The sequence below is a fragment of the Caretta caretta genome, chromosome 12 (genome assembly GCF_965140235.1).
Source record: "Caretta caretta isolate rCarCar2 chromosome 12, rCarCar1.hap1, whole genome shotgun sequence".
NCBI classification, from domain to species: domain Eukaryota; kingdom Metazoa; phylum Chordata; order Testudines; family Cheloniidae; genus Caretta; species Caretta caretta.
Window position 1 is genome coordinate 37,622,376 of NC_134217.1, and position 26,669 is coordinate 37,649,044.

The 26,669-nt window shown below is 49.9% G+C and overlaps 1 protein-coding gene across 3 annotated transcripts in view; it reads right to left on the reverse strand.

The window, feature by feature from the left end:
• The window catches only part of GSE1 (Gse1 coiled-coil protein), a 370,501-nt gene extending 356,176 nt beyond the window's left edge, over positions 1–14,325 (reverse strand). The window contains exon 1 of one of the 3 annotated variants that reach the window (XM_048870547.2): positions 12,762–14,325. In XM_048870547.2, coding sequence (XP_048726504.2) covers positions 12,762–14,102 — 1,341 coding nt within the window. In that variant the 5' untranslated portion in view covers positions 14,103–14,325. The remainder of the gene's footprint in view (positions 1–12,761) is intronic. The other 2 variants (XM_075118453.1, XM_048870546.2) reach the window with 2 other exon arrangements.
• Positions 14,326–26,669: the final 12,344 nt, after the last annotated feature.

The following is a 26,669-nucleotide window of genomic DNA, read 5'->3' on the forward strand; positions in this document are numbered from 1 at the left end:
TTCATTTGCTTCCTTCACCAGACACGTCCCCTCCTGCACCCACAGAACATGCTGCAGCCTTCTCCACAGCAGATGGGATGGTTTCCTTCTCCTTTATCGATCCCGAATTAGACTCCGCACTGAAGAGTCATCCAGTACGGAGTCCCCCTACCACCACTGTAGGGGAGAGCACAGCCCTACATTTGTACGCCCCCTTCCCTCCCCAGGCCTTAGGCGTTACACTTCAATACAGCCCTTTCCTCCAAAGGATCCCAGACTGACCCCCCCTTCCCCCCACAGCGCGGCTGAAATGCAGCCACCTCTGGGATGGAAGAGCTGCAGCCGAACTGCACAGCAGGGGCCAGGATGTGAAATCTGGCCAGCCACCAGGGCAACCATCCATGCTCTTGTGAGAGGTGCCAGAGGACTTCAGTGTAAGGCCCAGGGACAGACAGAAAGTTGCGTGGGACAGTTGATCTGCTGCAGGAGAAGGGAGGGCTGAGTCAGCCCTTCTGGGATTCAGGGGGTCATTCATTAGCCCTTCACACACACTGCAGTAACCCTCACAATCATGCAGTGCCCATGGGAGACAACCACCCTTGCTCCAGGGAAGGATCCTGCTTTCTGTGCCATAATAAACCCCGGCTCAAGTCCCCATGATGATGATGGCACTTTCGCTCCGGTTTGGAATTAGGAAGGGTCATCGCTGCCTGAGCGGGGACGTGGCCCAGATGAAGGGGGTGTGAATCACCCGACTACAGTGCCAGGCTTTCAAATCCATGCCACCGTCCAGTGGAAGAGACAGGCTGCCAGCACCGCCGGAGGGCAGATGCTCTTGCTTTCTTCAGACCCAAACACCCACGCCCATCGCTGCATTCTGGGCAAGGGGACCAGAATGCTGGGAAATAGCTGGGCATAAGGCAGGTGCCAGGGGAGAGTTGTACATCCAGTGCCACACGGCTCCACGGCATCCGCAGATGCTGGCCAGCTCTTTGAGAGCAAGCCACGGTGCCCGACTGCCCCTGCATCCTGGCCCAGCCAGCAGGCACTGACCCCAAGGTGTGGGAGGGGGAAGCTACCTCCTTCCGTTGCCCTGGTGTGTGCACACGGCAGCAACTTGGTGCCTTGGCTTTAAGTGGGTTTCTCCCCTCTGGAGAGCACAGGAGCATCTTCTTACATGCAATGGCCCCAAGGGGATGCTTTTGGGGACTTCCCTGGCTATGAAGGGAACACACAAATCCACTTCAAAAGTTTCTGCACTTTTCCCATAGTTGGAGCCTTTCCACTTCCCTCCAAACTCAGACCTACAGCTGTTGCCCAGCAACTTGGACAGCAATGTCCATGGGTGGAGGATGCTACCACTCCAGCTTGGTAGGGGTTGCACTGGTGTGAGCACACCTAGCACAGGGCAATGGCAAATCGAGCCTTTCACTCTGCTCCCAAACAGGGACAGAAACAGGGGCATTGAACCTGCCTTCAGACAGGATCTAGGCAGATTATTAACGGCTGTACGTATTAATGAGTATCAAGGAAAGTACAAGCGTGCTGCTGGAACATTCCCAGTTAGAGAGAAGGGCTGCACTGGGGTTCTTTGCACCCTGCCTAGCTAAACAAAACCCACAGAAGTGCTACAGAGACAGGGTAAGTCACACTGGCAGAAGTCATTTCCACACCGGCACAGCCCATCCACACCAAGAGTTTGTCCTGGTGCAGCTACATGGGTGCAAGAGAGTGGCGATGAGACCAAGTTTGAGCTTAGACGCAGGACAGGAGAGAGAAAGAGGGGGGGAAAGACAGCCAGGCACCGTGAAGAGGCAACGCTCTATGCGAGAACTGATGCATATAATTTTGTCATTTTCAACGAAGCAATGACAAATGCAGATTCTCCTAGTCGGCACAGCTAGAGCCAGGTTCATCTTTGGCAGGAACCCCAAGCTGCCAGAGAAGAATGAGGGATTGCAAGCTGTGGGTCTCCTCGCTCTGCCCCTGCTGGAGGGGTGAGATCGAGCCAGCTGGCAAGTTACTGAGTCAGCACCCGGCCTGGAGGGGATCAGGGCTGCAAGCAATGAGGACCCCTGATATTTTAACAGCTGTTAAAGCAACTAGCCTCGGCAGCAAGGCAGCCAGTGAGAACAAACAAGTGTAAGAGCTAGGGGTCTTTTTTGCAGGGGGAGGGGCGGTGGGGGCAGGGTTTCCTAGAAGAAGCTAAGGACAGAAGACTTAGCCTATGCACTGTCTGAGGTCAGGACACTTAGCCCTGATTTGTCCCTGGCCCCCCGCTTACTCTGCACAACACCAACACCAGCTGGCTGGCCAGCAGGTGACAGTGAAACAACTGATCAGAAAGAGTTCTAAGCTCGGAGAGCTGGAGGGACGGGATAGTCCAGAAGGGTGTAAGTTTACAGTTCAGATGTGTACATACCAAACGCTGGATGCCCACAGACAAACGCTCCATGACCTCATCCGCAGGAAAAAGCAAGAGGCACATTTTCCTAGTGTTGTTTCTTTGTTTGCCCTCTTGCAACATGAGCCAACAGGAGGCTGTGCCCCGAGACATGAAGTCATAATACGATTATATTGCCACCTCCGAGTCTGACTCGAGATTGCAGCTAAATGCCAAACAAGTTCATTTTTTGTGGCTGCAGGGTTCGTCTCCCAGAACCGCTGAATACCTGATCGTGAAAGGGAAGCTCTATCAACAAAGTCACTTCTTATATATGGAAATCTCACAAGCAAGCCCTTATTAGCTTAAAAACCATGGGTCTGATTCTGGTCTCACTTGCACTCTAATGTTACCCCATTGATTTCAGTTGAATTCATCTCAATTTACACTGTTGCAGAATCACAGAGAGCAGAATCAAGCTCATTATAAAAAACACTTTCCTTAGTTTCACCAGTAGCATCACCCGAGATTATTATTGAAACTGGAAATTAAAAATAAAACCAAACCAAACTTACTTTTCACCATGCCTCGTTTCATTTCCCCATTTCAGCCAATTCCAACAATGCAAATATAGACAACCCCATTTATTGTTTACAATCCATTTCTAGGTTTCAGAGGAACAGCCGTGTTAGTCTGTATTCGCAAAAAGAAAAGGAGTACTTGTGGCACCTTAGAGACTAACCAATTTATTTGAGCATGAGCTTTCGTGAGCCACAGCTCACTTCATCAGATGTAGATGCTGCACTGTTTGGGTTGCAAACAGTACAGAAGTGAGCCAAGAGCTGCCGTCACTAATGTTTAATTGACTAAAGACATTTCCATTAATTAGTAAGGCTGGGGTTTTTTTTGTTTTTTTTTTGTTTTGTTTTTTTACAATCTAAGTTTAGGATCCTAACCTCCAACACCCGACAAGACAATGTCCCATTAAATGGAACCAGCCATGCCCAGTCCAGTTTTCCTATCCTCATAGGAGATGCTTCCAAACTCACGCACCAAGCAAGAGATTGCCATAGTCTCTCCCAGCAATACACTCAATTTTAGCCCGTGGGCTCGCTAGTTAGTACATTTGATTGGTTTCAGAAAAGCCACTGTTATTTTTGGTTGGTTGAAGGAGATCAGCTACACTGTAGTCAGAAGTATCAGATTCTTGCCCTGTGGTTTTTTATTAAGGGAAAGGCGGCAAACTCTAATATGACCAGAAGTGTTAAGAAAACAGTTTTGATGGTGCCAATGAAAAAGGTTTGTTTAGAAGACTGTAGGGGGAAAGAACTGACACCTTTCCGGCAGCGTTGTGACTCCAAACGCATCCCCATTCTGCTAGTAGGAAAGAACCACTAAGTGTCCAAAGCACAGCGCTCGCCCAAAGAAGTCCATTGGTGTTTAACGTTCGGGGTCAGAGTCATTAACGCAAGTAGGGACTTGATTCATTTATAAATACACACTTTAAAAGGGATGCTTGAAAACTTGTGTAAGTGCCCAGTTCTCTAGAGACAGATTTTTCTTCTTTTTCCGTGATTCAAACCCTAATAATCCAGTACAAAGAGGGTCTGATTATGATCTCATTTATACCAGTTCAGCACCCTTGACTCCAATAGAGTGGCTCCTGATTTACACAGCTGCAAATTCAGAACCCCCACTCAACCAGAACTCTGTTTTCTTTGTAAAATGCTACAGTGACGCAGGAATATACTTTCAGACCAAGGCAATGGGCCACGAATCAGATTCAAAATACCCAGATTAACTGAACCAACAGGTTCAAATCCTAGCTGAGATCTCTCAGCCTTTCATCCTCCTTGGGTAATGGAGTTCCATGCAGTTTAGCGTGTGGAGGTCTTCTGAGTGGATACTCTGGGAACGATTCTGAGGGTTCAGGGACAAGAAACACTGGAATAAGCACTGCAAATGAGAGCTTCCCAAAGGAAGAGGAGGCCACCAGGATGCAAATTTAGCAAACTAATGGGAAATGTCTGAACATTATGAAAGACAGAAAGACAACTTTGCTTGCCATGCAACGGAACTCTATATGCAAGTTGCTGGCAGACGCTGCCAGCAAGTGAGAGTTTTGAACATTTGTAGACCCTCTCAGTGGGTCTGTATTTACCGTGCATATACATGCATGTGACTTGTCTTTTTGTATTATAATAGCACTTAGGCTGTAACGGAGATTGAGGCCCTACCATATTAGGTGCTGTACGTACACATTGCAGAAGACATTGACCGGAATATATTAAGTTTGTTTTGAATAAATATTTTTGTGGTATTCTTTTCACAACAAACAAACAAACACACACAGTCCCTGCCCTGAAGACTTTACAATCTAAAACAAGACAGACAGGAAATACTGTCATCCTCATTTTACAGATGGGAAACTGAGGCACTGATATTAACCGACTTGCCCAAGGTCACACAGCTGGAAGCAGAACCCACGTTTTTCAGCCCCAGCCCTTGGCGACAAGAACACCTTGCTTCGACGAGAAGAATTTTAAATGCACTTGTTCCACACTGAAACGTTGTCAGGAGCAAAAACCTGGATGGGTCTGAGCAAACTGCAGGGAGAGACAAACCAGGTAGATAAGCATCTACCTGGCCTGAGTGTGCAAGCGCAGAATGTGCGAGAGCACACACCTGCCCTGTCTCAACCACTTAGCTCTAAAGACCTACGTGTGCCATTTTAGAGGCCTCTTTTAAAAAATAAAAATAGGCTCAGAAAGTCAATCCACGCCGTAGTCACACCGTCTCTCAGCCCACCCATCCTGGGCGAGTAAGCTGTTCATTTTGTCATTCTCATCCCGGAGGACAGAGGGAAGGCAAGGAGACCATGTTTAGGCTGTTAAGTTTCTGTGACAGTTTTACAAAGCTGCAGTATATAATGTGTATGACAGGTGCAGGTACATGCCAGTAAAAGGAGCAGACCTGCTTTGATGGGCTAGGAGATGTAGGGTAATTGACTCCCCTGCCAAATGATCAAGACCAAAACTCACTAAATAATTCTTTTCCTTTCCCCATCACTGATTCAGCAGCTTCCCCAACCGAATGCCAGAGTCAGGCACAGGAACGGTTATCTGGATTGAAAGCAGAGCTGATGATCCAATCCCAAACCCAGTTGGTTTCTCTTTAGCGAGATGTGCCTTGCTATATGTGGACATAGTGCAGTGTATCAAGTCAGCGCGTCATTCCCAGAGTCACAGAACACTGCACAGCCAATATAGCAAGCTGCAAACCGAGGGCTAGACAACAGCTCCTCCATAAGCTATTAAGAGCAGTTAAGAGCTGCTTAATGTAGCTCCATAAAAAGCAGGCAGCCCGATCTACCCACACAGACAAGGTACCCGAGTTGATCATCAGCACAGAGCGTTTTAAAAAAAACAAACAAGAAAAAAAAAACCCATCACTGGATTTGGAGAGCACACCTGAGTCAAATCTTCTGCCACACAAGATATCTGCTCTTTCTAGTCAAAAAAAGAGGCTCCTTCTGTACCTTTAAGTATTTGCTTTTGATGCATGCAGTATATATAAATACTAAACTCTGTGCAGTCAGTTTTTTAGAAAAGTCAAGTCACACGCACGATTGTCTCATGCAGTGTGTGAGGAACAAGACGTTCATAACCTTGTAGTACAAAGGAACAGAGCTACCCGTTACTCTTCTCTGGTCTTGTTTATAACCCCAACGTGCTGCTCAACGCTTACAGAACCAGCACGGCCTCAACATGTACCGTCTCCTCTAAGCACCGCCTCTGAGAGCAGAGACAGCCCAGTGTGAGGTAATGGGGAGAGTGAAAGAATCCCCTAAAATGCTAGTTTTTAATCCTTCTTTCACTCTAGACTTACATCGTGTGGAGATTAGAACCTTTGTTAGACAGATACAGTCGATAATTTAGATTCTAGAATAGGATGCAATTCACGGAGACCAGATGGGCTCGGGCTCAAATTACCCCTCTCACTCCCTGTTGTGTATCTACAATCCTCAGAGTAGTTGGGCCCAATTTTCCAAACAGCGTGCCTGAAAATCATTCATGCCTGCACACGTGGTAACTGCGCGTGCAAATGGACAGGCCTGAATCTAACATGTCGCACGTATGACAGTCACATGTATGCAAGTTTGGTGTGCCAAGGCACCTATATTTACACACACAATCCAGCCAAAGCGGGCCCTTTGTGCCCTTGTAATACAGCACTGTTCAGAGTCCTCTACATTTTGTATATTGCATGCAGAGACTGTATGCCCAGATATGGGTCTGCCATTCAAGAGATGGCTGTACTGCGCTTAACACTATTGCCTGAACAAGCCTTCCTCCAGGCGGCAGCTAGACAATAGCAAAGCCATTGCTGCTCTGGAGCACTTCCTGCTGAAGTGAACAGCGCCAGTCTCTCCAGATGCTCCTTTTCAGTGGCCTGTTACCCTCCCTGACCTTCAGGCCTCCCATCCGTACTGTACCATGATGCTTCTTCCTGCAGACCCTTAAGCTTGTGAGCTGCCGTATATCACGCCAGCAGAGCCTTTACACTAGTGCCAGACAATGGCCTTGCAAAGGAGGGACCAGGCAATTCTGCAAACAGCCCAACAGCATCAGCAAAGGAATGCAGGGATGCTTGGGGAGTGCCCTTGATTAACAAGGTCACAGCCAGCTAAGGAGAGTTACAACATCCCTGCTGAAATGTTGGCCTGCCGCCCTTCCTGCTCCAGAAGGCTGAACTTAAAGGGACGGGGTCAAGTGGCTTAAGCCCAAAATTGGACCCAACTTGCACATGAACACACAACCTCTTCCCGCCCCAGTATTCATTTATTTGCGAAGCTTTCGGCAGAGGGGAGATGAGCCACCCAATAGTCTGGAAGCAGAGGACCAAGGCAAATAGCACAGCAGGGTAGTCAGTAAATTGCAATGCAAGCCACAGACAAGTAGTGGGCAGACAGAGGGTTGGGAAATGAGCAAGAGGCCACACTCAGGTTACTGAGAGCAGGCTCGTTTGTGGCATTGTAAGCCTGGCTAAACTCTCTGACTGCAGGGGCTAAACACCCTAGGGCTTGGAGAGGCTCATTTTAAATTCACAATTCTCTTAGCAATAAACCAGAAAAGAAAAAACAAACAAAAACCCAACCACTGCTCTCAGTTGTGGATCCCACAGAAATAACACAGCTTTCTCCACCCCTGCAGAGGCAGGGACACAAACATAAGACAACTCCCTGGAGTTGTCTTTCAACAGTCAGTGATGCTGCTGCACACAGAAAGACAAGGCGTTACTTGTACCAAGGTTGATGACTGAAGAGCAGCTGTCAAATAAACAGCAGCAGAGGACATGCCAGAGTCATTTCGGTATTGAAGGCCTCTAAGAAGGTACCACAAGACAGACAATCTGCTAGAGAGATATCTGGCGGTGTCTTTTAAAATGGCAGTTTTGCATCATGATTCACTGTGGCTACGAGGAGTTTACTGCATGGCAAGTGTACTCCTGCTGAATTTCTGCACCTGTTGCATTAGGAACCATAGTACCATTTGCAGAATTCCAGCAGGAAAAGTTGGCAGATTAGAACCGGTCGTTCTCAGCACACAATTCTTAAGGCAAGAGGAGATTCTTCTTCTATATTGCTAGCCTGGCCTCATTCATTACGAGCTAGTTCACCACCCCTCTTGACAGAAGTGCACAGTGTGGAGGCTGCTTCCACAGCCACCATCTCCAATTCAGGAGCCATTCATCATTGCCGGCTCAAGTGGCAATAGCTGCCCCAGGAAGGGCAGGAGACAGGCAGCTCAGCACAACAGCCAGTTACAGTAACCTTTTGTTCTCTAATCCACACCAGCAGCACACACAGCAAGGACAGAGGAGCGATTTGACCAGAGGATAACAACACAAAGGCTCCTTGCTCACCTCAGACAAAGAGCAGGTCCCATGGCTCCTGCAGGATAGAGCACACCCAGGAACTCTGAAGAGAATTTGCCCGGCCCTCTCTTTTATATATAGGGGCATGTCAGAGGTGGAGCTAAAGGCAACGTCCCACCCAGAACACACCTGAGCCCACCTAGCCTGGTGAGAAAGTATAAAAGGTCAGTTTCCCAACAAGGCTTGGTTCCCTCCTTCTGTCACCTAGGGCTGTAGGATACATCTGAGGCATGACACCTTCCGTCTCGGGCTGCTACAGGAGAAGGAGCTGGTGCTTTCAGTATCTTGCTGGATTTGGTTCAGTAAACTAGTGGGTGAATTTATGCGGGAAACTCACTTTGGGAATAAGCCCTAACTCTGAAGCTTGAGTAGTTTTGGGCCTAACAAACCCCTCCCTAACAACTGTGCTCCCGCACTCAGTGTTGAACCCCCCGCCCCCCAAATCTATGCACGCTAATGGGTTTGTGTTTACTGGATGTGGAAAAAATAAATAGAGCACAAAAGGCAGAACTACAGGGAATCGTGGGAAATACCTTATGGGACATATTGTCCAACCCCTTTTTTGTGGGGGCTTTTCCCCACTGTATATTCAAGTGCTTTGGTCTGTCTGGTTTTAAAGGAGGGAAGTTAGTAAAAACAGAGGCGCCGAGGGCTTTGTGGTGAAGGGTAAAGAGCTCTTACAGAGCTAATAGCCACAAGAACCCTTGAACGTGTCAGCGGCAGCTGAGAGGGAGAAAAGATTTCTCCCATTAGCTAAATTAGCCAAATTTATTGAGTCCTGTTTTAAATAAACCTGACACTTTCTGAAATCCAGCCTTACTGAAGGCTACTACAAACCCGGGGAAAGTCAAAAGGCAACAGGGACTGGTAGAGAGTTGCCATCCCAAACCGCAATGAAGGAAAAGCAAAGAGTATTCACAATCAAATGGGGCTGAAATTGCAATCCCCCGCATAAGCAAATCTATTCAAAGCATCTGTGTTGGGGGCTGCCCCATGGTGCCCAGCATAACAGCTAGTTACATTGCTCATTAGCGAGCCATGTAACAAGAGAGAGGAATTCAATAGCATCTGCTCTCAACCTAGAACACCCTCCTCGCACAGGCCTTCTGGGCTAATCCCATCTCCGCAACACACACATCTTTCTTTCACTTCCTCGCACAAAAGATTCTCCAAACCATTCAGATTTGAGACAGTGCTTCAGACAAGAGAGCCAAAGTGGACACTTTTTCAGGGCCGTTCTCTGAGCAGATGCTTTCCCCTTTGCCAAAACAAGCCTGCCGCACGGTTCAGCTGAAACGGTGGAATTCCAGGAGAGGGAGGGAGGGAGGTGAAATCACAGGGGCTTTATGTTTTGTCCTGCGGCCCTATTGCTGGCTTTCACAGAGTGCTGAGAGTTTTCTTTGATTAATAAGATGATGAGCACAGCATATCACCTGAGCGTCGGGTTAGTGCTCTGGTGGCAGGGAGCCATTAAAAGGCTTAAGAAATATGTAGCTTTTGGGTTGCAGATAACAGACGCTGCAGGAAACTCAGGAAACAGATGTGAGTGTCTAACGCTGACATTCGAGTGATGACAGAAGCGCTCTGGAATAGTTCATAAGTCAGTAAAACACCCCAGCAGCACCTGTTCCCAGTCCCAATGGCACTAATGTAAAGTACCCTTGGACCCGTGATATTATCCAGCGCAAGAAAAAAAGCCCAGTGGAGGGAAATATCCGCAGACAGCATGTGAAGGGGAAATGCACCCAGCTGTGGAAGAAACATCTCCTTCAAAGTGAGGGATGACGAGGGGTTTTGCTTGCTGTGGTTCATGCTATACAGCCCAATCATGCAACCTAAGCTCACATGTAAGTAATTCTGTTCAAGTCAGCGGGATGGCTCACGTGACTACCGGGCACTTGAGAGACCAAGGGCTGTAAGAACAGGCCTTTGAGCTTGCAGCTACTTCTTTAACGGAGGGGCTTTAACTCTCAGATCAACCAAAAATGGGATATAGAAAGGAAGGCTCTACGCTGGTCTATGTCTCTTTATGCTCTGATGCGTTCTGGCAGCCACATGAGTGTCTCCTAATACATTTATAGCCGCAGGCCTGGGACTCGGGGGGGGGCTTGTGAATGAACTCTCTGGAGACAGGAATATTCTCAGTTGAGTTACCTGCTTTGGGAGCCAGCTCTGGGTTTCAGGAAAATCAATGAGAGGTTTGCTATTAGATTCAAGAGGACATGGATTTGGACCTTTTATGTACAGCGTAATCTCAATTTCAACAGTGAAATCCTGAGTTATCACCTGCATTGAGTTAGTACCATTTGATCCGGGAGTCTCATGTTTCCCGGTCCCCACCATCACACACACAGTGTGTCATACATGATCATAACTCACAAAGTGATTAACAAGGGTGGATTCTAGCCATGCTCTGCCAATCGGCATGTATCTCACAAAGAAATAATCTGCATGGATGAATGACCTACATTGAGATCAGGTCACTCTGGCTTGCACTGATGTAGGAAGGGAGCCAGGGGAATACTGAAAAGAGCGACTTTCGGAGGATTCCTGTCTCTGGTGCCAATCAAACTCACATCTCCGTCTTGGAATTCTCAAAGCAGGCCCTGTGCTCTGAACCTCTGACTCGTTCAGCTGCCGCCCAGCAAGCCCGAAGGGAAAGACTTGTGAATTTGGCAGCTTGACAGCTGAAGGAGCAGCATCCCTTTACTTCGAAGCCAGTGAGACTCCACTTTGAACACAGCGCCCACACTGCAAACGAGCCCATCTGAAAACTGTACTTCAACCAGCCACCGGAGGGAAGAAAAAAGGAGTCCCGAGTCAGAAAGATTGTGGTGCATTTCTAAAGAAAACGTCAATGCTTCGAGAACAAATGCCGGCTATGAACAAAATCTGAAGATTTTCAAAACTGACTAGTCCTTTTGGATGTCTTCATTTTTGGGGCATCAACCTGAGACAGTTAAAAGGGTCCTGATTTTCAGATAGTGCTGAGCACCCACCCTCTGAAACCAGGTCCCTTTAAAGTCAGGCATCCCTAGTTGGGCCACCCCAAAATCTTTCCCTTTTGACAACTGTTGAGCAAAGGCATTAATGAAATTCCCCTTCCTATCAAGAGTGAGGAGGACAGTTTAGGAAACGTAGGCATGGGCCTTCCCTTGTATGAGTGAACTTTCTGGGGTTCTCCTTCAGCAACACCACACAGCACCCCTACGCTACCTTCCCACCGGAGGATCTCAAAGCACTTTCTGTAATTTAGCTAAGCCTCACAGCACACCTGTGAAGTAATTATAAGGACTCAATTATCCCCATTTTACAGAGGAGTCAATGAAGGCAACCAAAGCCAAATAGAGACTCTTTTGAACTACAACATGAGCGCATGCACACAGCATTTGTTTTCTAATGAGTGCTATCAAACACTCAAACAGGATCCCATTCCAGAAACGTAACCTCCAGGCAGGCAAATGGCCAGTTTTCAAAGCAACCCGTCCTTTTTCACCTAGATGCTGACTGCCTACATTTTAGTAGATGTTGCTGTTCTGGGTGCAGGCCGCTCAAAAAGCAACCCCTGGATGATCAAGGTTTAAATTACTATTATTTTCAATCCAGCACTTGTATCCGATGGAACCCACCGGGAGTCTATTAGGAGCTGCTGCCCTGCTAAAAGGGGGACGGAACCACTGATGAGAATGAAATAGGTTTCCCTAATCATAGCGGCATGAAGGCAGGCACACTTTATAAAGGATAATCCCACCAGCTTCCCCTGCTCCTGCACAGCTGACGGGCAAAGAATAAAGGCTCATTCTCAGAGGGGGAAAGCAAACCAGGTTGGGAATGTCGCCCTGTCCTCCCCTCCTCCCCACACCTCAAAAAGAGAGTCTGGACATCAGTTTCCCATCTGTCGGAAGGACTTGAGTTCCTCTTAAGAGACACTGTTTTGATTGGGATTCTTAGGAAAACAAAGATAGCTGAATAACTTTCCTCTGAGTCTGAGGCTCCTCTCTCTGCTAGCTGGCGGAATTTCCCATGGGGCTTGTCTGCTGTGAGCAGGCCTGTTCCTTTAAAGCTCTGCTGGCTGGAGCAAAGGGAGACAGATGTCTCTCTGACCGGCCAGAGAGTGGCAGCTGTGACATTCACCTTTGAGAAGGGTACAAGACCAGGATTTCCCCACTTTGGCAGGCTCAAATCCAAGCCAACCCCATCACCGCAGACTGGGCCCTTGCTTTCTTAACAGGCCAGCTCTTGGCTGGCCACAGCTCTTCCATTTTTTAGCTAGGAGGCCAGTGACCCCAAACCGGTTTGCTAAAAAGCACCCTGCTTAGTGTTTACCTTCTGAATCAGACACAACAGAAGAACCTTGGTCAAGGACCCCACTGTAAAACTAATTTCACTGAAACCAAAGCATCCAGCTTCCCTTCCTCCCCAAGGGAAATCAATGGAGAAAGGAGTGAACATTGTACCTTACCTTTGCGAGACTGGCTGGGGGTGTCACAGCCAGAAAGTCTGGAGGTGTCAGGCTTTTGCCAGCAATCACCACCGCCCCACATTCTGCACATGCTCCAATTGTCAGTTGTTTCCCATCATCCACCAGTAAACTGTTGGCCATGCGGAGGGTGTACAGAAACACAGGGAGCCGGGCAACCTGCACTGCTTTTAATCCAAGGCATCGCTTCTTCTCCTGCCGACAGAAGAAGCACACGAAGGTCTCCACTTTGTACTGCCTGGACCAGGCGCTGCTGGGATGGTGGGAATTCCTGCTTTCGTGCTGCAGCCACTGGCCTAGGAGATCATGGTAGCAAAGCACACAGGTAGCCACCAGCCCAGTGGAGTCTGCAGGCCTGGCCCTGGGGGCCGGGGGGTAGACGGTGAGGAAGGGGAAGAAAGGCTCCTTCTCCCCAAAGCGCCCTGGCGGGTTGACGTTGAGCTGGAACTCTTTGCCGGCTCCCAGCTCAGCCCCGCAGATGTAACACACGGAGGCCAGGCCTGACGTGGCTGAGGGGTGCGTGGCCGTGCTGCTGGGATCCCCGGCGGAGAAGACCTGGTGATACCTCCCCAGGAAGCTCTGCACCGAAGTGATGAGCTCCTCGTTGCGGCATGCCCGGTACATGGCCCACAGGTCCTGCAGCACCCCATAGCACTTCCTGCAGCTCTGCACCTCCCCGTGCTTGTTCAGCCCCTTGGAGCTGGGAGGGCAAGGCAGGTGGCTGAGGAAGGGGAAGTGCATGGTGTTTTTCGCATTGCCATTGGTGATCTTAGCAGAGACCGGCCTGGCCTCCTTGCTACAATCCTCCCCACAGAGGTAGCAGGCTTCCTGCAGCGGGGCAGGGGTGCCCTCCTCCCTCTGGGCCCTCCTCCCTTTGGGGGGCATGCCCACTGCACTGGCATCCAGCGGCACCACGTAGAGCCTCTGCAGGACCGGCACGCTGGCCACCTCGAAACTCTGCCACTGCTGCATGAGGGAGGCGAAGCAGCAGGAGCAGACCAGGGTGCTGCCCGCAGGGCTGATGGGCAGGGCCCCCAGCGGCGGGCTGTGCAGCCACAGGAAAGGGAAGAAGGGGGCCTTGGAGGTCTTTTCCTGTTTCTGCACGTGGATCTGGTGCTGGCCCGCCGGGGACAAGGGGCTGCCGCAGATGTAGCAGACGGTGCCTGGCGGGGGCGCTGCTGCCCAGGGCGGCCTGGGCACTGCCAGGGCGAGGGGGTTCTCCGGCCGGCTGGGGGCTCGGCGGGCCCCCTGCCTCTCCTCGTCGCTGGTGATGTTGATCTCGCTCTCCTCAGACGAGCCATAGGCCGGGACCCACTGGCCCATCAAGTCGCCGTCCCCCGGGGCAGGCTCAGGCGCCCGGCCGGAGGCCGCCGCCCTGAAGGCATCGGGCGGGGCTGCTGCGCCCTGGCCCCCGCTCCAGCTGCTCCGGACGCTGCTCGGGGCATCGGCCGGCCAGTGGCGCCGCCGCCGCCGCCGCCTGCCCCCGGCCAGCCCGTTGCCCTGCGGCACAGGTGCCTCCTGCGGGGCTGGGGGCGGCTGGCCGTGCCACTCGCGGGGGCGGCTGCCCATGGGCGCGCCTGGCCCCGGCCGCTCGGCTGCGCCGGGCGGGCGCAGCGGCTGCAGCCCCGCGGCTTGGCTCAGCGGCTCCGGGGCCGGGCGGCAGCCGGGGCTCCTGGCGCTCTTGTCCCGGCCGGGGGCGCGGAGCTGCAGCTCGGGCTCGGAGAGCTGGTCGGTGTCCGAGAGGGAGGACAAGTCGGAGTCTCCGCCGCTTGCCCCGGGGTCCTCCTCCTCCTCCTCCTCCTCCTCGGGGGGCTGGCTGCTGCCGCTGCCCCCCAGGCTGAGCCTGCGCTGCTGGTCCAGGGCGTAGGAGAGGTTCCACTCCTGGGGCCCCCTGCGGAGCCCGGCGCCCGCCGCCTCGCACTGGTAGGGGCGCTTGAGCCAGTACATGCGTTTCTCCAGCGGGGTCCGGCTGCGCTCGAACGCGTCCCACTGCTCGCCCAGGAAGCAGCGGCAGACGGCGCACACCAGGGCGCAGCCCTCCGGGCTCACCGCCTGGGCCCCCGGCGCCGGCTCCTGGTGCTGCAGGAAGGGGAAGAAAGGCTGGTTCTCCCGGGGCTGCTTCACCTGCAGCTTCAGCTCCTTGCCGCGCCCGATCGCCCCGCCGCAGATGAAGCAGCAAAGCGCCGAGGGGGGCTCGGCGCCGGAGCTGCCGGAGGCGATCGCGGCCATCAGCCGCTGCTTGCGGGAGATCGGCGCCTCCTTCTGCAGCGCTGGGTAGTCGCTCATTCTGCACCCGGGGCGCCTCGGCGGCGGCTGGGCTGGCGGCTGCCTGCTCCCCGGGGCTGCGCTCTCATCCTGCTGCCCAGCCGCGTTCACGGACGGGCCAGGCTCCCACACGCCGGCAGCGGCGGAGAGACCGACGAGCTGCGCAAAAGTTGGTCCAAGTTTGGGTGCGATCAGCGCCCCATGGCAGGGGCTGTGGGGGGCGGGGGGCGGGGGGGTCGCTGCGGAGCGGAGCCCTGGAAGGCGCCGCTGGAAGGGCTGGAGCCGCCTGGCAGCGGGGAGCTAGGAGCTAACTTTGTCCGTGCGTGTCTCGTGCAAAGTTTGGCTGCGAACTCGGCAGCGCCATCTCCGCTGCGCGGTGGGTCACTTCGCTCCCACCCCCAGCAGCTGCTGCTGCTGCCCCGGCACAGCCCGACACCCGCCCCACGGCTCGGGGCTGCAGCTCTCCCCTCTCACGCGCTCCCGGCCATCCCCCCGGAGGGAGGAAAAGCCACCCGGGAACCCGGCTCTGTCTGCCGGGCCGCCCACTGAGCGCGCAGCCCCGTATGCGCCTGCCAGAGCCTTGGCCCCTGATTGGAGTTGGAAGGAATCTCCCTGCAGCAGGCGGAGGAAGCAGGCGAAACCACACACCTCTGAGCACTGGCCCGCCCGGAGATTCTCCAGCGCGAGGCTTCCTTGGCCCCGCGGGAGAGGAAGAGGAGTTGCAAAACTGGGTAGATTTTTCTCTGGCAGTTTTGCGCATTTACCCACGTGCCGTTGGGGGCTGGGAGGACGCTTCCAGGATGGCTGCGGAGTTGGAGGCCCATTGCCCTAATAATTCCCCCTCCCGGGGAAGCTAGGTCTTACCCCCCTCCACCGCCCACACATACACACATTTCTCTGGCTGGCATCATCTATTGTTAATTTTATGGCCAACCGCTTGTATCGGGCCTTTTTGAGACCTTTGTGCCAATCCCCCCCTCTCCCCCCCATCTAGGTACTTCCCAAATAAATCAGAGCTTTGATCCTGACCAGCTCGGGGGCAGCCTCAGGCAGAATCTGCCTTGGGCACAACAGCCTTCATGCACAAGGCATGGCCGCAGGGGACAGCCCTGGCCACTTTGTGTGAGCTCTTCCCTCTGAGTCACCACTGAACACGAGGGCCCAGCAGGGTGCCAGTGGGTGCTGTGATGCTCCAGCATCACCCTGAAGCCTCACACTGCCAGCTTGTGGGCATGATGGGTCCCAGGGCCCTTTGCATAAGAAAACACCACCACCAAGCTTTTATACAGCCCTTTTCATCAAGCAATAGCCCTGTGTCCTGACCCAATGCTTAATATCCCCCTGCACTTGCAATCAGAGACAGTATTTCCTTTCCCTATTCGTCCTCACATACTATGTAGTGTTGCTGTGCACTGTTAAACAACTGATGTGATCCAAGCCAGAGCTAGCTGCATTGCAGTGATGTCTGAATAAAGCCTTGAATAACCTGACCTACCAGAAGGAGTATTCTGAGGTTTAATGCTTGTAAAGCATTTTGGTGTCCTTGACTAATAGGCACTGCAGAAATGCAACGGGTTATTACATTCAGAGACAGCTAACACTGGCTTTAGTCAACCATCCAAACATCCAGCACACGTTTGCAACTAAAAAATGTTCTGGAAACAGTCAGGATGCTTCAACATTGTCACTGAAGATGTGTGTGCATGCGCAGGTGGGGGAGGGTAGTTCCAAGAGGTACAACTTCGGGTATGTAAAATTCCCACCGTGTATAAAGGCCTACAAAGTGCTGTGTGCTCTGCACTTCCATGGATGGCACAGGTAAAGATGGGGTGCTGTTCATCACCTTGCAGAGACTCCTTTAGAGAATCAGGACTGCTCAAGATCAGGCCCAAGGTATGTAAGTTGCCATCAATAGGTAGCACCCACCAGTAACTGTGATAGGACACAGCGTAAGGACGAGTCCAGGGGCCGGTGATGAGCACCGCATAAAGACCTGGATAGATAGATTAGACAGGCCTAGTTTTCTGAAGAATGATGGAGCACAGAGTAGCTATAGGTAATCAGGATATGTATAGATTCTTTATAGCTCCAGTGCCCACAGGATCTCAGCACATCCTTATGGTTCTCATGAGAGAGAGGGGGCTAGGAAGCAGCTTTGAAAGACAGTCTAACACCTAGTCTCCCAGAGCCCATTCCTTAGGAACATTTAATCATTTAAAAAATTTGCCTTGCTTTTTTCTTTTTAGTGGAGATTTTTGCATGAAAATAGGAATGTTCTTCATTCTCAGTCTGTCTGCTCTTGCTGCTTGTTCTTTATCCAGGTGCAAGTTTCAAACTTCTGTGCGCTGGCTGATCTACCAAAGAGAAGCGCAAACCTGGTTATTCCAGGTGCTGTCAAGCATTTGGGCATGGATATCAACTAATTGCACACGCAGACAACACCTGTGCCTGCAATATCGTGATCTGCCCTTGCAGGGGGATGTGGGCTTGACTCCCCTCCGTTACAGCTCTACAACAGGACTCTGGTAGATCAGGTCTTGCTGTCATCCTCTTCCTCTCTGGCAAGTGGCCATGAGATCAAAAGGATTGTCTGACATCAGCTGGAGAATAAACAGGAGGGGGCAGAAGGACTCCTAGGGGATGAAGATCCTGTTTCTATGCAGATGGCCCTGGCAATAAAGGTGAGGGGGGGGGAACCAAGTATAGAACATGATACACAAGGAGAACTGTCTCTAAAGGGATTTTTTCCCCAAAGTTTTCCACGAGGCAGAAGCAGCTCATTACATTTTCTTTATTTATAGGCCTGATGGTGCAGTGGTTCTATGCCTGGATCATCCACTGAAACCAATGGGAAACAAATGTGTAGGTAACTCTTTAAAAGTCTCTAATGCATCCCCTTTCCTACATGCAGGGATGTGCGAGCAGCGTTGTTCACGTTATTCCGTTCCTGTTGATCCACCCCAACTCTGATCAGGCAGAGAGCTTAACTTTTCTTCTACCAATGCTGTTGAGGGCCCTGTGACTCATGGATTAAAAATAAACAACCACCACTACCAGCAGCGTGTAAGCGGCTGTAGGCTGCACCAGTTCCAGCCAGGTACTGTGGAGAACTCCCTCCCTCTGTTCATTCCCTTGGATGGTTTCATAAGCTAATACATTTCACCTGACAAATCCCAGACAGGAGCTGCATGCGCTCCCCTCTGCCACAGTGAACCCCACCATCACCCCTTAGGAGAGAAGTGATGGAGAAGGCAATGACGTATCAAAGGAGGGCTCACCAGCACATTCGCACTGAGACAAAAATCAGACGAGAAGGGCTCGTCGTTAGCTGTTGGGAGGAAAACATTGAATTTAAATGTATTTCATGCTATTTCCCAGTGGAGGGATCTATTACACTGAAGAATGGCCTCAGTAAAGAGGCAGAAAGCTCATTGCTTGAGTCATCAAAATAATAAGTAATATTAATAGGGAGGTTTTCACTCACAGATCTCAAAGTGCTTTATGAGGGAGAAAAGTGTCAATATCCCCATTTTACAGATGGCGAAATCAGCACAGAGGGAAAGTAGCATGCCCGTTGCAGGGCTGGGGATAGAAGCCAGGTGTTCTGGGCCCCAGTCCAGCCCCTTAGCCACTGGGCCACACTGTCTCAAAGCACTGATTGAAGGGAACAATCCCACCTCGTAGAAGAACAGGTGATGTAATCTAACCGGTATTTTCTCTAACTTCAATGACAATGTATAAATTTCAAAGCAGCAGCCGTGTTATTCTGTATTCGCAAAAAGAAAAGGACTAAGTCTCTAAGATGCCACAAGTACTCCTTTTCTTTTAATGTATAAATTATAACCTATTATTTGTACCACGGTAGTGCCAGGCTCTGCCCAGACTTCCAGGACAACACACTCCCTGCCTCCAAAAAAACTTACAGTCTAAAAGGTAACAGCAACATCGATCTCACGTTGTGGTGGTGGTGGTGGTGAAGTCAGCACTGGGGAGTGGGGCAGAGACATTCAAGCTCCGTCTGGCCTCCCACAAAAGTGCAAGCACCCCGTTGCAGACCAGCTGCTGGAGTTTTACCATGCCTCCTTCTAGGTCTGCTCCGGGGTTAGACGGCAGGGTGACACCGCTGGCAGGTAGTCTCAGAGTGGACTGGGCACATGTTCAGTAGGAGTGTTAAACGGGTGACTGACTTGCTACTTCTAGAGTAGTTGACAGCTTTATTTGGTTTCTAGACTTTGTGCAGCTTCATCACATATCCAGCCCTTGAAACAACGGGGCCCTGATCCCTGACTGCGGCTGCAGGAGCCACCACAATATAATTTTGTTTTCCGTTTTTCACCATATCATACTTGGCACCCTTGTAGGGAAGGCAGCTCTGTGAACTAACTAGTTAATATATGGAAAGTACTTTGAAAACGTGAAGCGCGATGTAAGTGCTCAGTATTGCTACTAGTCTAAAAATCCAAAGCCACTCAGGACTCCCCAGTTGTTGCCGTGTCACATGCCGTACTGAGAACTTCACAGCAGCAGCAGGGACAGAATTCAGATCCTTGTGCTCTAAAAGCACACCTGAGCTAAAGGAGAATCTTCACGAGCTCTCAGCGGTATGGAAACGACGACATCCGCATGGGCAGGTGTGATTCCCACTCCTAGAGGGCAGCAGTGCTCACAGTCACTACCCAGTTCCTTGTGTTATTACAGCCAGTTGCCAGCATTGGAAAAGCTTCCATTAACCAACTATCAAGATGGTTATTCAGTTCAATTTGAGTACTCTTTTTTCTCATGTCCCTTCACGAATAAAAGTATTTTCTGTACGGCACAAGATCTTTCCACCCCTCCTGTTAATACCGAGTGAGATCCTTATATCTTGGAGCACTGTAAAAATATGGATTCCTTCTCACATAGCCCACCCTGTGGGACAGAGAGGGCAAGGAGCGTTGGGCGAGTAATTGATTTTTCAGTTCAGTGGCTGAACAGAAAAATTCAGGAAAAAAAAACTTCAGGTTGATCCCAAAATGACAATTTTTTAGTTTTTCTCACCAAAATAAAAAAAAACCCCAAACCCCCAAATTAAATGTTTCATTTTGTTTTTGGTCGCTTCCCCTTGTTGTTTATTTTAAGTCACACAAAGTCAAAATGTTTCATTTAGAAAATGTCAAAACAAAACGTTTCAACCCTTTGGGGTCGTCCCCCCGCCCAAGCTGGAACTATTTTCCGAATTTGACTCGAATCTGCGACAGTTTTAGACAACCTGAAACCACGTTTTCCAGAAAATAAATCATCAGCTGGGAAAAAAAAACGTGCCCACAAGATCTCGAAGCAAGTACTGTTTTGGAGCTTGAGAGCCTGAAGCACGGAGAAATGACATGATGCACCAAGGCAGCAGAGAAAGACCATGGCCCAGCACCCCAATACCTGGCTCCTGGTCCTGTACTCTGGCTCCTTGCCAACGCTGTTTGTAGTCCTCCGTTTGTAGGGGGAAATGTGGATCTCCAATTCCCGGCACATGCACTGCTTCACCGCACAGGCACACAGCAGGCATCAGAGGCCGCTTCCGGGGCCCTGGATGCAGCTGGGCAGAGCAGCTCATTTATCACTCTGCATGGCCTTATTCCTGTGGCTGCTGTTTGCAAAACGCAAGCGGGGGGGAAGGGGGGGAATTTCTCAGTCAGCTTCAGAAAGGACTGAAAACATCTGCCCTGGCAGCCAGCACCTCCTCAGGGGAGAGCCGTGGCTCCAGCAGACTCTAAAGAGGATTCTCCACAGCAATTCCAGTCAGGCTGGTGGGCAAAAGCAGTCCTTTTGATCTTTTTAAAGTGAATTTAGAGCTGGTGAAAGGGGACTGAGGACACGAATAGCTGAAATCCACTAGCCACAGGATGGACATAGCTAGCACAAGTCCCTACACAACACATGGTCCTCCACCCTGACATACAGGGACCTCTGTAGTGGTAGCAAGATAAACTAGTCTCAGTAGCCAGTCTCGCTTGTAATGGACAAGGATGGCATTTGTAATGGGGGTGACTGATGTGACAGCCCTCAAGAGTGTGGCTTCCTACAGCATCTAGCACAATGGGGTCGTGGTCCATGACTAGGGCTCCTACATGCTGCAATAAATAATCATAATGATTCTGTGTAGGCCATCGAACCGCTGTCAGACTCGAGTGGCCCTTAGCTATGACTGCATCCAAGCCAGTGCTTGGTGATCCATATGCTCAGTACCAATCCCCCTGAGCCATTCAATACCCACAACAACATGGTTTCTGGTTACCAGCATGGCAGGCTAAACACTCCCCTCGTTTTGCGTGGCAGCACATCCCCCCCGCCAATCAACTTCGGTGCTGTCTCTGTGGCCCAGCCCTGCTGTTTCTGAAACCTCTGGCCAAACTCCCATTGATTTTAAAGGAAGCAGTATCAGGCCCTTAATTTGCAATTAGTATTTGCACTGCGGTAACATCCAGGACCCCGAGTCATGGCTCAGAACCCCATTGTGTTAACCTCTGTACAGACACAGAACAACAAGACGGTCTCTAAACTCAGCATGCAGTGGGCATTTGCAATATACATGCACTGCAATATACGTACACATTTTTAAAGCCAACCCTGGCCTCACAGAACTGACAGCACATAGGACTGGATCCATAGATGGTGTGAAATCTCTGCAGCTGGAGCTAAATCAGTTTACACCAGCTGGGGATCTGGCCCTACCGTCACCATTATTGTTGTATCAGACTGCTTCCTGTTACGTCCCAGCCTCTGTGTGTATTCACACTGGAAGCTCTTTGGGGCAGGGATCTCGCTTTCCTGTCTCAGTGATGCATCTAAGACACTGTTGGAGCTGTATGTGAATGATACCGCATTACCAGCGAGCACTCCCCAACTCAGCTGGCCTGATTTATAGTAATAGAGGTTTTTAGCACCATTGTGGCATCTTCTGCCTATGCTCTGTTCCTACTATGCTGAGGTTAATATGGAAATTACTAACTGCTTATTCTTTCCAGCTGTTCCGTGAGTCAGAGTGTGCATTAAAGCTTATTTCAAACACGACACTTCATTGGAGTCAGCGTGGCCATTCCCCAAACCACCCCCTCTCTGTAATCCTGCTCCTGGTATGTTGTTTGAAAACAGAATATTTCTCTAACTAGTCAATTCAAAAGTATGTATAATTTAAGACACAAGCCCCAGGCAGTACTGTGAGATCCAATGCCTTTTTGATGGAATCTGTATGGGGCTGAGGGGGAACAAAATGGGTTTTCTTGTACTTCTGAGGTTTGATTATTAGTATTTTTGTGGGGTAATTATTCTGCTGTTTCTCAGACATTTTGTCAATGGACGCGCAATCTAGGAGAGGGGTAAGAAGATTTTTGTATGTGAATCTTAAAACTAAACTCCCTGTTCATAAAGCGTCACTGAATGGTGCTAGGCTGACATCCACACCCCAGGGAGAGTCAAAGCTTCTTCATGCTGTCCTTCCTTTGCATCTCCCTGCCAGACCTGCAGGGATCACTTCTGGGGAGGAGACGGGACTTCAGTCTCCACGGGCCATCCCGTCCTTGCCTCTCAGCTGAACGTGTTTGACAACTCACCACGGTTCACCTCACTGCCAGCTACAGCATAGGCGCCTATCCACTAACAACTGGAGAGACGCCCACCAACTCGTTTTACACAGACTCCGAGTAACCATGAGACGGTAGCTTTCAGGGTGAAATCTTGGCCTCGCCGAAGTCAACGGCAAAACTCCCAGTCCACCTCAGTGACTACCCATCAAGGGGTAGAAAGGATGGTCTAGTGGACAGGGAGTGGGACTCAGGATGCCTGGATTCAACTCTCAGCTCAGACACAGGTTTCCGGTGTGACCTTGGGCAAGTCATTTCAGCATTCTGTCCGCTCAGTCCTCACCTGTAAAATGGGGATCCTAGTGTTGTCTGTCTTGGGCATGTCCTGAGGATAAAAACCATTAAGCTGTGAGTGCAGTAACGAGGGCCATGCCACAGAGAGATACCAAGGTCAAACCTTGTAAAAGACTCCACCGTAATTACCAGTTCCCAGACTCATCAAATCTCCTTTCCAAACACATACAGAGTCCAACTGGGAAAAGTAAGGGGAATGGATGGTTTAATGGTTGGAAGCAGCTGTGAATGTGTATTTTATCTTGATACAGTGTAGGAGTGATTGGGGTTTGAGGAGGTTTTTTTAATTATTCCTAATAGACAAGTACACCTTTTTGAAGAAATCAGTTTAAAATAATACATTCTTACATGCTGAGATCCATACTCAAGTTCAGAATGGCTCACGCAGCATCTACAGCTGCATTTCTAAACATCAAGAATCAAATCATCACCCCTCTAGAAATAAATCGCACCATTTAAAATGACCAGTTGCAAACCGGGATATATGCAAACTGCTGAGAGAATACTAATAAATATGCCAAGATAAGAATTCATGCTGATAAATACAAACATTAACTTAGCTTCTCAAGACCACGAGGAGGTAGAGATGATTATTGCCATTATACAGATGGGGAAATTGAGGCTCAGAGGACTGAAATTGATTTGCCTGAGGCTTCACAGGAACCCAAATGCATACCCAGGATTAGAACCTGTCACCTGATAGCTAGTTCTGTGCTGCCAGCGTACCTGGCATAGCAATCTGTTAAGTGGGTAATAGGTTGTTGATTGGTGCGACGTTCATTCATCTTCAACTCTGATATACAACCTTTGTCTTGCCTTTTTTTTTTTTTTTTTTTGACATGGCAAATACATGCACTTGGTTTGTGTTTATTATTAAAACTAGAGCTGGTTGAAAAAACGGTAAGTATGTTTCATGACAAATTTTCAAAAGAAATGGTTTTTTTAACATTTTGAATTTTTCTCAACTGACAAAAAAATTCTTTAATTTAAAAAAAAATAATTTTGGTGGGTAACCCCCACCCCACCTTGCGCTCTCTCTCTCTCTCTCTCTCTTTTAAATCTTTCTGTGAAAAGGTGAGGGAGGAGCAATGAGAGAAAGGTCGTTCCCCCCATTTAAACGAAGCAAAATTTTGGGGAGAAAATTGAAATTTTGCATTTCAAAATTTGTCATTGAAAAATGAACATTTTGACCAAAAGGAAAACATTTCACAAACACTTTGGTTTTGATCAAAAAAGGCATTTTATGTCAAAGTTTTGATGGAAAATATTTGACCAGTTGTAATTAAAACCCATTTCAAAGTGTTTCCCAACGTAAGGAGTGGTTTTCTGTGTGCCAGCTTGGAAAAGGAGAATCAGCTTGGGTTCCTACTGGCTTGTGTATCATCACCACCAGTAATAAAGATTTTGCAAGCTAAAAACCCACCTCGAGATAGATCTGTGGCACCTCATTACCTTCACATTTTGCCTTCATTTGCAAACTCATTGAAGCTCTGATCCTCTGCTGCCCTTTGCCATAGGTTGTTTACACGTGTACAAAGGAGTGTACCAAGGCTGCCATTCTGGTTTGCTAGTGTTTCACGCCCACCTTTGCACGGGTGTAAACGTTGACGCGAGCACCAATGCAGCGGAGAACCAGTCTCGGTATAAGATGTAACTAAGGGCAGAATCTGTTGATGATGCATGAGCCCAAAAGATATGTGCAGGGAGCAGATCTTTGCTAGCTTTGCAAATCCACTGTTCAGAGCAGGCCCGCCCTAAAACATACAATGTGAAATCTGAGTTCGCTTGTCCCAAATGGTGCAAAATAGAAAGTTAGCTAGTGGAAGAGGTAATACACAGAACCGTGTCTCATGTTCCCCGCAGCTCAGTCAGATTGGCTGCATCCAGAGTTGGGGACAGGCGGCTCATAAAGAGCATCTTTCGTTAGTACAAACTGGTAACTGGAGGTCACCCATTAATATTTATCAAGAGCGAAAGCTGAACTCCAGCAGAGGTGAAAAATAGCAGTAAACAGGTGCTGCTATTTGCTGGCATGACAGCTCAGGGAGAAGCTTGGGGAAAAGATACTAGAGCCTGGGACAGGCAAGCTGTTAAGGAAATGAATGAAGATGGTTTGATTTCAAAGCTTGAAGGCAATATTTCTCCTCTTGTGAAAGCGTTACCTCACACGCAAAACGACCGAGCTCAGACTAGTGTCGAGGGATATGTACACCACTCCGTTCATTCCATTATTAGGGTATGTTTGCATATAGCACAGCTGTCTAGTGGGTGGATTCAGAACTGCTTGGGTTTGTCATAGGCCCTATACTGCTAAATCCAATGGAGAGCCTCTGTTTGCTCAAGTGGTAGGGGCCTTGGCTTTTGTTCTATCCTCATTGTCACTGCACAGTTCCAAATGCCTGTGACATGTGGCATAAGGACAGCCATGACATTGCAGGTGGCCACAGATTTGTTACAATAAGAGGTAAACATAGAAGTCACTGAAATGCAGCTACTTCTGGGGGTGGGATGTGGTGACTGTTTAAAGCAGCAGTATGCAATCGTTTTCAGGAAGTGAAATAAAGAGCAGCTCCTGCAACTAAAGTGCAGGAGGGACTGGTAACACCCTGGACTGGAACAGGTTCAGGACACTTGAGTTAAGCCCCTTAGTCCTGTGCAAAAGGCTATTGGATGACCACCAGTAGCCGGCAGGAGGTTGGTTATGCAACGTATCCAAAAGACAAGCGCCTCCTTGTGGTGGGACATTAGTACAGTACCGATCCAGAGAAGAGTCCTCCTGCTGGCTCACCCTCACCATGCTAGCCAGTCTATATGTTCAGTGGGATTCCTTTGTATCAAAGCCTCAGGCAAGTCAAATATCCTTATGGTAAGGAAATCTTGGTTGTCCAACAAGGCACATCTGTCAGTTCGCTCTCTGGAGTCTGAAGGGATGTGGGCAGGAAACACACGGCTGTATTTCACATTTCTCAGCCGTCCTCATGCTGGAGGGCAGCGCCATTAAACATCACATGCCTGTCTCTCTGCATCGACCTCACCATCGACGTGCTGCTTCCATTTGCCCAGGCCTCCCGCTACGTACGTCCTGCTGCTCGACTTGGATTCAGCAACAGCCTTCGAACGTGGTCACAATGGGGAGCAAATAATCTGTAATAAACTATTACGGAGTGCAGTCAGCGCTGGGGAGGGGAGGAGCAGAGCAACCTCAGCCTGCTCCCCAAGGACTCTCCCCGGCGGGGAGGAGGGGCACAGTCACACGTGGCCTTTGGAGGAGAAGGTGACGCATTCGATAGAAAACATGAAAAAGGTCAGACAGAGAAACAAGCTGGTTAACCCAGACTTGGCCGGACTTCAGGGATGAATTAGGCCCAGTTAGGGTTAATGTGATCTTCACACCCCAACGGTGAGATTAGAGATTCCCAGCATCGGCACAAAGATAATCCCACTCAGGTTCTCGACCAGGAGGTCACAACCAGCCTGCCTTTTCCAGAGTGCTAAATGGGAGAGGGGTCCCAGGTAGATCCCCCAGATGGGAGGGGGTCTGGGAATGGGAAAGACTGAGAACCACCATGGTATCGGACCTGAATGGGAGTAACAGAAGCCAGAACACACCTGTTTCACTTGGCGAATCCTGGTCTAACTGGGCTGTGTCCCCTAGCGATCGCCGCTGCCCCGTCCTTTTCCTAACCTGCCAGCGAGTGCTTTGGACTGAGCTGGTTTC